At 43.6% G+C, this 12,511-nt stretch overlaps 1 protein-coding gene across 2 annotated transcripts in view; it reads left to right on the forward strand.

Moving 5' to 3' along the window:
* The window catches only part of SNTG2 (syntrophin gamma 2), a 2,000,310-nt gene that overhangs the window by 1,346,725 nt on the left and 641,074 nt on the right, over nucleotides 1-12,511 (forward strand). For both annotated transcript variants that reach the window (XM_069235852.1, XM_069235853.1), the window contains exon 9: nucleotides 11,283-11,410. In XM_069235852.1, the coding sequence (XP_069091953.1) occupies nucleotides 11,283-11,410 (128 nt within the window). The remainder of the gene's footprint in view (nucleotides 1-11,282; nucleotides 11,411-12,511) is intronic.

The following is a 12,511-nucleotide window of genomic DNA, read 5'->3' on the forward strand; positions in this document are numbered from 1 at the left end:
GACAGATTACTTCGGCAGCTTGTCTGAATTTCAGATTGAACCAATCGATTTTGAACAACCTGATCATGGCGTCTCTCCATATGTGCTTGACCATGATAAAACCTTGCAAACTGTGACAAAAGACTGTTAGGCACAACCATTTTCCCCTCATCTGAAACCCACAAATCATCAGGTCTTTGTACACATTGCATTTTAAGCCAAGAGCGTTTCTCTTCTCGGCTGGCACGTCCCTGCAACAGTTTTAACTCTTCCATTGTGTCAACCACCCTTAATGCACAACCTGTGCATGTTTCATTTTCAGTCTCAGGTAACAGTTCCCACTGATCCTTGAACGATATACAGTTCAAGGCACAAAACCTTGCGACTTGATCTGCATATCCGTTTCACATTGACACAAAGTCTTGTGATTTCACATGAGCGCTGCATTTCACCACGGCAATTTCAAGAGGTAACTGAATCGCGTGCAACAACTCCTTGATTTTTTCACCATTTTTCACTGAGAACCAGAAGAGGTCATGAAACCTCTCTGTGACTATAGCTGGCCAAAATCATGGACAATTCCAAATCCGTATCTGCTGTCAGTATAGATAGTGACTTTTAATTTGTCAGCAGCATGGCTTGCCCTAGTAAGAGCAACCAATTCACCCACTTGAGCAGAGTACACTCTTTTGAGCCAAGACGCTTCTAAAATACCAGTGATTGTACATACAGCGTATCCGGCTCTCAGTACTCCTACTGAGTCTCTCAGGCATGAACCATCAACAAAGATAATGTAATCATTTTCCACCAATTGAGTATCTTTAATGTCAGGTCTCGGTTTGGTCCACAGTTCTGTTACCTCAAGACAATCATGTTCTACTTCTTCAGCCTCATCCACATTTGTATTCTCATTGGGAAACAAAGTTGCCGGGTTTAACACAGTACAGTGCTTCAAAGACACATTAGGTGACCCCAGTATAATCGTCTCATATTTCGTCAGGTGGGCATTTGTCATATGCTGCATCTTAGTTCGGGTGAGTAGTATCTCGACTGAGTGTGGGACCATTACTGTTAGGGGATGTCCCATCACTATACCTTCACATTGAGTGAGGCTTTGACCAACTGCTGCAACTGCACGCAGACACCCTGGTAAGGCTGCTGCGACTGGGTCCAAAGTAGCTGAAAAATATGCTACTGGGCGGTTTGCACCTCCATGGACCTGCTTCAGGACGGACAAAGAACAAGCATCACGTTCATGACAAAGCAGGACAAAAGGCTTTGTGTAGTCAGGCATACCTAAAGCTGGAGCCCTGCACATACATTCTCTCAGTTCAATGAATGCCCTCATCTCTTTCTCGGACATGGTCAGGGTATCCGGGCCATCCTTAACCTCCTTGACGGTCAACCTTACCAAAGGCTTAGAGATAATGGAGAAGTTGGGAATCCACTGGCAGCAGTAGCCCACCCATTCCCAAAAACATCCTAACGTCTCTCTTGGATGTCGGGGGATTCATCTGCAACATAGCTGTCACTCTTTCTTTATAGATTCTCCTTGACCCTTTCTCAATTAGATGGCCTAAGTACTTCACCTCTTTCTGACAGTACTGTAACTTCTTTGGGGACACTTTATGTCCGTTCTTTCCCAAGTGATTCAGTAAGGCAATAGTGTCATACCTGCAGTCATCTTTTGTTTTGGACGCAATCAGCAAATCATCAATGTACTGTACTAGAGTCGAATTAAAAGGTAATTCCAATGACTCTAAATCTTTCTTCAATATCTGATTGAAGATAGAAGGCGATCCCGAAAACCCTTGAGGAATTCGACACCAACTGTAAACCTTGTCCAAGAATTTGAAACTGAAGAGAAATTGGCTATCCTCATGAAGAGGCACAGAAAAGAACACTTGAGGTAAGTCCACGACTGTGAACCACTCCGTGTCACATGGAGCCTGGAACATGATCACGGCTGGATTTGGCACTATGGGGCAACATTTCACCACTATTTCATTAATTTTGCTCAGATCTTGGACGATTCGAACTTTCCCACAAGGCTTTCTCAGTCCCATTATTGGTGAATTACATGGGCTGCTCATTACCTCTTTTAGGACCCCTTGCATTACAAAGTCTGCAGTTATCTGCGTCACCTGTATAAGGACATCTTGTGCCATGTGATACTGCGGTACCTGGGGAAACACCGCATTCGGCTTCACATCTACTTTGACTAGTTCTACTCATTTTATCAGTCCCACTTCCTTGCCTGTCAAATCCCACACTTTCTCTGTCACTGTTCCCTGTAATTCAGTTGGCAAATCGGTCACTGTGAACATCGGGAAAAAGCTTATCAAAGGGTACTTCTCATCGGTAGTCTCCATCTGTGGCTCTGAGATCTGACCATCATCCCCTTCATCATCACTATTGGTCTGCACCTCAATTCCTTCATTGGAACAAGTGATTGAACAGCTCGTCTTACACAGCAAGTCTCTTCCCAGTAGGGACACAGGACTTGAATCACAGACGACAAACCTGTGAAATCCCTGAAAGGTACCAATCTCAACCTGGACCGGATCTGTAATTGGATTTGTCAAGAGCTGATTTGCTACTCCTACCACCTTTATGGTACGCCCCGAAAGTGGTAACTTCGGAACCTCTGCACTTCTGACTGTAGAGCGTGTAGCTCCTGTATCAACCAAGAAGGAAACTTTGTGACCCATCACTTTCCCCTGCACATAAGGTCCTCTCTGATCTACTTCTAGGAACGCTGCAAGCCTACACTCCTCACTATCTGAACAATCATCCGACCATTCATCGTTTATTCCATTCTCACCACGTAATGGGAACTGTTGTACTGTATTATTCTGACTCATTGTTTGGCCTGTGACCTGTTGAGGAAGCATCACCTGTTGCTGTCCCATCGGAGCTAAAGGCAACTGCATTTGCTGTCTAGGTACCATGGGAATCTGCTGTTGCACTTGCTGCATCTGCGCTGGTTGTACACGTGGTATTTGCATTTGTTGCATGGGCTGAAGACCTTGCATCTGCACCATTTTATTCTGGAAGTTTGGATTTGAACCCCTCATTCTTGGACCCCTTACATTTTGAAATGCACTGGCATCATTGCTTTGTTGAACAACACCATCCTGCACCATCATCGGACATTCCCGCTTCCAGTGTTGAACGCCCCTGCATGCATGGCATGGAGACATCTTTTTCATCCCTTGCATGTCATTTTGAACCACAACAGTATTCAAGTCTGGACCACGGTTCACAAAACCTCCCTGACCTCAGCCTCTCGGTTGCGTCTGAAACATCCCGTTCCCTTGCGGTTGCTGTACCATCTGCTGCAATCCGTTGCCCTGCATCCCTGCTTGAGCTGCCTTAATTTGCATCACCATCACCTTCTCTTTCAGCTTTCTCTGCTTCAATTCAATCTCATCACTACAGTATTTCGCAGACTGCAATACCTCATCAATTGGCTCCGCTTGCCAACAGATCAAATGATTCTTAATCATCTGGCTAATCTCTGGTCTTAATCCTTCGATGAACCTGAACACAAGATGATTCATGTCTTTCGGTTTTATGAACTCTGTGCCACTGTAGTGTTTGAACGCCTTTAAGAATCTCTCATAGTAAGCATGTATCAACTCCTTGCCCTCTTGTGCCGTTCGATCAATTTTCTGCCAATCAATATTCTGTGGCGACACCTTCTGCTTCAAAAACTCAATCACCTTATAGTAGTGTTTCATCACCTCAGGAGATGGTGCTCCTGTAGCCCTGTCCCTTGCCGGTTCCGTCGTCGGCCAATCCACACTCCTCTTGCACTCAAGCCACAAATCAGCTGGGACTATAATTTCAAATAGGGTATTCAAGTCTTCCCAAAGGCATTTAGCAAGCTTCACAAACCGGTCCGTTTGCTGATACCACTCGATCGGCTTTTCCCTCAACCTGGGATAATCATTTGTGAATGACAAAATTTCACCTCTAGACCATGGTACATGAACTAGAACCCCTCCAGCTGTCTCTCTCATCGGTAACATCTTTATTGTTCCCGTATCTGGCGCAGCTTTTGACTGCTGCTGTTCCAGGCAGTCACTTTTCCTCTTATCTCTCTTCTTTGCCCATCTGCCTTCCCAATTCTCTAATGCTCCCCAAACTTGAGCACTCTGTAGTATCTCTTTGAGGTGTGCTTTCATCCCAGTAGATCTCATGTGGTCCAAATCTTTAGGTTCGAAGTCTAACCTATAACTCCTCTTCAGATGCTTAGTATTGTCTATGTCTATACCGTACTTGTCTGCCACATTAGCTAACCTCTGGTGCACCTTATTCACTTCTTTGGTTATTTTCGTGCACAGATACCTCAATTCTGCTTCAGTGTATGACTCCAACCTGTGCACTCCCATGCTTCCTTCTACTAGCTCTGCGGCTTCCATCCCCAACCTCACAAAATTCAGGTATTCCTCTCTTTCTGCCTGCTCTGCTGTCACTGGAGTAGTCTGTGGAGTGTTAAGCTTGTCTAACTATTCATTCAACTGTTGCGCAGTTAAACCTTGCAACGAGATATTTCCAGCCTGCACCATCGGGGTTTGTGACGTATTTGCACTCATCACCTGCAGAGTCAGTATACCCAAACCTGCTTGTCCAATCGGACTGAAGTCCAACAAGGATCTAGACCTCTCTGCTGCCTGTTCTCCCAGTGTCATCCCTTGGGAGCTTCCTGTGTACCCTCCTCTTTTCACCTATTGAGTCATTACTCCTTGGTCACACACACTAGGTTTTGCCTGCGCATATAGCAGTACTGGCGGACCAACGGTAATTGGCAAAGATATAGCAGCTGGTGCCTGTCCATTTCCCAAAACTGGTGGAGCATTAACTCCCATAGCTTGATTCATCACAGGTGCTGTAACTGACCGCGGTTCTGTGACCGGAGCAAAATTCGGAACCACCTGTTGCTGCGGCTGGGGCAGCAATTGTGGAGTTGGCTCAATCTGCATTAACTTTGATCTCGTATATACTGGATCAGGTGGCACCATCAAATTCATAGTTGTCCCTTATACTAGAACATCAGGGTAGAGCCTCTGGACTGGTGGTGGCTGCAACTGTATCTGCGTCTCGGGTGCAGTGGATACACTAGCACCATTCTGTATCGGAGATGATGTGGTAACATTATTTGCCTGTACTGTATTTGTGGTTCCCTGATCCTGATTCTGGGTCGAATTTATAGGACCTGCACTGGTACTCGGTCTGTTGTCATTTATGGCATATGGTGGTGGTCGATCATGTAACAACTGATTGAGAAACTCATCATCATCTGAATCATCTGCAGCTGCCCAAGACTTCTGAGTCTCCTTTTGCTTGTTAGAGCCCTTGTCTGTTTTACAAGTGGCTTTTCTTCCCTGTGTTTCGGCTTCTTGAGTTATTGCCGGAAACATTCTAACTCCATCTATTATTTCCCTTCTCCACATCCTGGTCTCACTATCCCATCTAGCTTCTGCTAAGGTCTTTTCTGCTTTCCTCATTCTCCTCTTGAATTTCTGTTGCCTCTGTCGTATGGCCATTAATTCCCAAATTGCTAACGCCTCAGACTGAGCTGGTCTCGGGGCGGTTTCTGTTCATTTAGCGCTTTACGCAAATTTTCTAGTACCCCTATGTTAAATGTTCCATTCTATGGAAACGCCAACCACCCATCTTTCTCTGTTAATTTGCACCAATGCGTTAGCCAAAGACATGGCGCGACTCATTTCTCCTCCATTACGGCATAAGCCGGAGTATCCTCTGGCGGTGTAGGTTCCCCCACACTCGCTGTAAAGTACACATCGTCCCTCAAAGCACTCTTCAAAGCCTTGAAAAAATTCATTTTTGCATCTTTTATTTCATTTAGAATCTAATCAGGAAGTGACTTTAATTCCCAGAACACTCTTCGCCTACCTTCTCAACTAATTGCCTCTCACGGACGGCTGCCAATCCGTGCGCGACCCTTCTCACTAGCTGACCTATCCCAGCGCTCCAATGACATCACACTCACACACACTGTGACTGACAAAGTCTTGCGTCTTGTCTTCCTCACTCTAAATCCACACAAAACTAATGCAACATATTGCAATCACCTTAACAACAAACCCAAATTTGCCGGTTTACTACAGGAAGGGCAACACAATCGCTTCAGAATTTTACAGAGATTTAACTTGAAGCCTCGGCTGCTACTCTCTCTTTCTCAGATCCCGCACTCGCAAGCAAAATTTGGCCCGCAAATTCTACTCTCAACATGTCAATGGTTCGTCCTAGTGCACTTTCGACCTTACCAAATCTCCATTAAAGGTTTCACTCACACACTTTGACTCAAACTCGACTTGTCAACCACGCCCGATTGACCTATTAAACCACGAAAATTACAACATAAATCAAGTGTCTCCTACACTTATGAATGTACTCCGGAGTCTTAGACCACGCCGGGCCCGTACATCACCAACAACCATGTGGACAATTTTTTGATCACCAAGCGGCACACTCACATGAAGTTCGCCGTCTTCCCTACTCTCATCCTGCTGAGTACGCCCACTCCTACTAAAACATTATCTGGCCTAAATTCTCACAAACCTCACAATTCACCTGCAATATGCAATATGCATAAGCTGAGCAAGCGCAAATTCTACGTCAGACATACCTATCTCTAGAACGCCAAGAACAAACCCAACTCACTTCGGCAAGCTCAGAGATTCTGGGAAAGTCATTTTGGACTTAGGGGCACATCATACTTCCAATTTGCATTATTTCAAAAACACTTCTAAAACATTGGTGCCTCGCCCTAGGGCCCCAAACGGCCAGAACCGTCCTCTGCTACCAGAACTGATAACGCGTCCCTTCCTAGATAATTTATTCAGTCTGGGACTCGTTTTAGGCCAATGAATCTTTTAACCCTGATTAAAGACACCTTAGGACGAGGCAATTAATCAACATAGCAATCAATAGACCAATGACGTCATCAATATTCACTATAACAAATCGATTCAGTTTGGATGATGACATTAATAGGAATCAGAACTTCCCATGACCTTTCAGTCATGAATAGCCACACAAAATTTATGAGAGTTATGACATTTATTCGCTACTGGTTACAATCTACTAGCAAGTTTATTAGTCTCAAAACCATAAAACACATCAACACTGTTATAATGTGGCAACTCGAATAAGATTTCATCAAAGCAAAGATCATGAACATTAGAACAAAGCACAACGTCAACATGAATTAATCCTAGCAGAGTATCATTAGCGCATTATTCAACAAAGCATTAATTCAGTCATTTGTCGATTTGTGTCTGTCTAGTGAATTCCTTAACTAACCTCGAATTAGCATTAGCATGTTGGGCTTCATGCAAAACAATTTTTAGCAACATGAATTTAGAAAAACACCTAACTATGGTCTCTATCAAAAGAATCAGTTGGTAGCTGGAAAGAAAAATAGACAATCACAAATTCATTATCATATAGTTACCCTCCTTAATGGGTCAGCATAAAGAGTCAGTCTTCATCCTCAGGACATCAGTTGATTCGCCATCAGCTGGGAAACACAGCAAAGTTCAGCAAGACCGGGTAACAAGGAATACCTCCCTCATAAGGAGGAAAAGTATAGAGTGGGTAAGGCAAAGGTGAGGATGGTTTGAAGAGTCAAGCGGCAAAAGTCTTTAAGCAAAGTAACAAAGTGGCTGGGTAATAGCAAAAGGCACGTAATGGCTGTGTCAAAAGGTGGCTCGAAATGGCATATAATGACTGATTTCTCCTCGTGTCGTATGATTATGTCAAATTTGTTGTACAGTCCCCTAATTTCCAATTGGGCACATTTTGGCGCACCATTACCTTCATCCAATGGTTTACTTGTCGCCTCATTAAGATTGTCACATTAGAACAGTTCTCACGTAGTTTGTTGGCTTCTGTAATTGACGTCTCCAACGGGTAGAAAGTCAGGTACAATTTCATGTTCTCGCGGTCCTCTCACAGTCCCAGTCAGTAGTTCCATTGTCTATACCAGTTCAGGAGACCTTGTACCTGTTGCAAGTTTACACTGTTGCATTCGGCAAGAATGTCTCCTTGAACAAGTCGAGTCTCATGAGAAAGAATTTACTACGGTTACACACATCTTCTAGCTTCTGGAAAAATACGGGTACATGTCCTTCAGCAAGTCAGCACATTGCACGTTAGAAAAACACATTTAATATGAAACCCGGCCAGCTAGGCCCCGACTCATGCTAACTAAGGCCTAATAATTAATTAGCAAAACCTTAACATATAACTCTTAATACTAATACAAATCATACATTAGTACATTAATATTTCATTATTAGTCAATTTCATCTACCCTCATATACATTGGTGGCCACTCCCCGTGGGCACATTTCAAACACACGTTTAGTAAAAGCACATTAATACATTTTCTATGCAGCATCATTATGCACTACTTCACAACCATTTCATTTTAATTTTTGATTGTAAAACTACACTCCAACACCATCATCATCTTCAATATTAAGATTAATGTTACACGATATATGATGCAGCACCTCATTTTCAAAAGCTTACTAAGAAAAAGTAATTATTCTCTGTTTTTTACAACTCTGTTGCTATTAGCTGTTTACCATGTCTTAAGAGCCTCATATGACTCAAAAAATACAAGAAGGAAACAGCAGAGGAATATTGAATACTGATGAAGCACCACCTCATCTTTCCAATCACCTCTTCAAAAACTAGAAGATTATGGTTTAATGGCGACAGTCTAAAAATGTCATTTCTTCCAAAGAAAGTGTACCCACTCCTGGGTGGCAGTACCTCTCTCTTAGATATGTGGCAGAGGATCAGTGGGATTGCCCCTACCCATCACAATGTTTGATTCTTCTTCTCCCCCAGAGAGGGAAGCATGCCTCTCAAGAGGGACAGAGGGAAAGACAGAGCGGGTGGGGGACGGCATTGGAGAATACATGCTAAAGACTTTTATGCTTTCAAACTCTACGATTCACGAAATCACCGAGTTTGTGACCACAAAGGGGCTTGTTACTAAGTAGAAAACTCTTTGCTATTCAGAAGAGGTTTTCAGTACTGGAAAAGGAGTGTCTCTTCCTATTTGTGATGAAGTGTATTAGTGATTTGTGGCTGCATTTGCAGTAAAAAAGCATAGAAAGTTTACTCACCTCAAAAGAAGTGGAAGCTTGTCTGTAAAATAGAAGATCTCCTTTCCCCCTTCAGAACTGTATCAGGAAGTTACCTGGACTGGGGTTGGGGGAAGGCAGTGATCTGTGGGACCACTCCCGGCTCTCCCTACTGTGTTCTAAAATGTATAGCCAAATTACAGACGAGTCACATAGAGGCATTTTTATACTTGCTTTGCGCCGAATGTGCATCATTTTTTTTTCAAATTCAGTGCAAAACGAATTCCATATGTATACTTTGGTGCTAGACCCGTCTGGTGACAACTTATTTGGGTTAACCCACACCAGAGGGACAGCGGAGGATGGGGGTCCCCAGCCCAGGGAAGTATAGGTAAGTACAGTAAAAAAAAAAAAAAATATATATATATATATATGTATATATATATATATATTATTTTTTTTTTGCCATTGGGGCCTCTGAAATGGGTCCCCCTACATGGCACTGGGTGCAATGGCCATGTCCAGGGGACCATGGTCCCCTGTGCTGGCCATTGGGGTGGTGGACATGACTCCTGTAGTTTTGCATCAGAAAATGACTCTAGGCAGGTTAGAGTCATTGTTTTACTGTAACCTGCCTGAAGTCATTTTTTGGTGCAAAACCCCTTTCTTCCATACCGCAAGTCCCACCTGACTAATGTATTTTCTTTTTTACGCTAGTCTAACCTTCGCATTCGCTTGCACCATTCCATACATATAGTGCCCAGCTGGTGCATAGAAATGGTGCAAGTCAATGCTAAACTTTTTGGTGCAAAACGTTTTGGTGCAAAACTGCGTTAGTGCAGTTTTGCACCAAAAAGTATAAATCAGGGCCATAGTTGGTCCACAATTTGCACCCACTATATGCATCCTGCCTCTTGGTACTTGTGGGCCCTTGTTTGCATTTGTAAATACATGGGCAAGGAGAAGTAAAAACCAATGGAATAGTGGGGTAATAAAATGTTAGATATATATTTTAAATACATGGTAAGGGTGGGAGCTGGTGGGGGTGAGACTGTGACAGAATCCTTGATATTATTATTCATCCTCTATCAAGTAATACATTTTGACTGTGGTTTAACATTTACAGCTACGTTGTCTGCAAAATGCAATTGTCAGATGAACGTATTACAGGCATTTTGTAATAAACTATGATAGATAAGTTAATTCTGCAGATTAATTTGAAAATAATTATTATAATTATGCCTAGCCACTTAGTTCATTTAAGGCAATATAAGTTATAAGGCTTAATTCAGAAGACGACGATACTGGAACATTAATCAGTAAAGTGTATATGTTTTTATAGAATAACCCATCTTCATTTTCTGTCTTCATTTAGAGAACGAGGAAGGCTAAACGTCCATTGGCTCCTTTAACAGGTCTACCATTTTGTGATGATGGGGTTGTCTGAATTTATTTGTCAGATCACGCCCCATTTTTGCATTCTTTTGACTGTCGTGTGTACCATCACACTCTGGGCAAATCAACACAAAGTCTCAGCGCATCCGAAACACCCTTATTCTGAATTTTAGTACTGTACTCCAACTTTGGGAGTACATTTCCCAAAACCATATTTTGAGTGACAACTGGTAGGAGAGCGAGCAGAATGGGGTTGAGTCACGGGATGGCTCCTGGGATAGCATTAACCTGTGCAGGTAATGGGTGGACTCATAATGGTTTGTGACACATTAATATGAAGGGGTAGATCACAGTGGAGGGAGACACAAGGGGAGAGAATCGAGGGTGCGTCAGAAACACATGTTCCCAAGGTTGCTGCTGCCACGATGGCAGAAACTACATCATGGAAAAATCCCGCCTAAAGGCAAGATATCTCGAAGATAGCAGACGACATTTTGTCCAATGCCCAATAAGCTGAGCTTCTGGCCGCTAGCACATGTAACATTCTCACAGTGTGAGCAATACAGTGTATATAACCTATGCTTCGTAGGGCTTCAGTCTGTGTGAAATTTAAAACGAACATACTGCACAGATAATGTGTGTTACTAAGATGTTTATGTTACCTATAAAGCCTGTGTCTTTGTGAGACTGCATTTCATGAAGTATGTTAACATATATCTATCTGAATGACTATACTAACTAATATGCAGTTCTAAACAATTTACTTATCCTGTGCAGGCACCATCCTCACCTTCCTCATCCACAACGAATCAAAGCAAATATGAAAAGCGCTGGTTAGACACATTATCGCTTCCTCTATCAATGGCTCGAATTTCAAGGTTCAAGACGGGATCAGATAAATTAAGGTTTGTAAAGTGAAAACCGTATAATCAGTTATGTCTGTTGTTCATCTGTCGTGAACATACTGTTAGAAATGGGGTCCTTGGTTGACAGTCAGGTTACCCCCTGTTCAAGCAAGGACCCTCACTCTAGTTAGGATAAAAGAGAATCACCCTCAGCTAACCCCTGCTTACCCCCTTGGTAGCTTGGCAGAGCAGTAGGCTTAACCTCAGAGTGCTGGGCGTAAAGTATTTGTACCAACACACACAGTAACTTAATGAAAACACTACAAAATGACACAACACCAGTTTAGAAAAAATAGGAAATATTTATCTAGACAAAACAAGACCAAAACGACAAAAATCCAACATACACCAGTCAAGTTATGATTTTTTTAAAGGTTTAAAATAAAAAGAGTCTTTAGGTAGTTGTAACAACACACTAGCGCTGCTAGCGTGAAAATGTACCTGGTTTGCGTCAAAAATAACCCCGCACGGGCGGTGTGCGTCGAAAATAACCCTGCACGGGTATATGCGTCGAAAACAGCTCGGCACGGCGAGGCGCGTCGAAAAAGCCAGCCACGCGACGGTCCGAAAGTCCCGCGGCGCTGGTTGCGATCTCTCAGCCTTCGTCAGCGATGCTGCGCGTCGTTTCTCCTGCTCCGGGCGTCGATTCTCCGGTCGCGTTTCCTGCGGCGTCGTTTCTCAGCTGCGGAGCCGGCGTCGCGTCGTTTTCTCAGCCGCGATCGGATTCGCGTCAATCTTTTCTCCGCACGGCGCTCGGTGCGTGTATTTTTGTCCTTAGGCTGCCAGCCTCTCCTTTCAGGGTCCCAGGAACTGGAAGGGCACCACAGAGCAGAGTAGGGGTCTCTCCAGAGACTCCAGGTGCTGGCAGGAAGAAGTCTTTGCTATCCCTGAGACTTCAATAACAGGAGGCAAGCTCTACATCAAGCCCTTGGAGATTTCTTCTTCAAGATGGAAGGCACACAAAGTCCAGTCTTTGCCCTCTTACTCTGGCAGAAGCAGCACTGCAGGAAAGCTCCACAAAGCACAGTCACAGGCAGGGCATCACTTGTTCCTCAGCGATCAGCTCTTCTCCAGGCAGAGGTTCCCCTTGATTCCAGAAGT

This window comes from Pleurodeles waltl, chromosome 5, assembly GCF_031143425.1.
Source record: "Pleurodeles waltl isolate 20211129_DDA chromosome 5, aPleWal1.hap1.20221129, whole genome shotgun sequence".
Classification (NCBI taxonomy): domain Eukaryota; kingdom Metazoa; phylum Chordata; class Amphibia; order Caudata; family Salamandridae; genus Pleurodeles; species Pleurodeles waltl.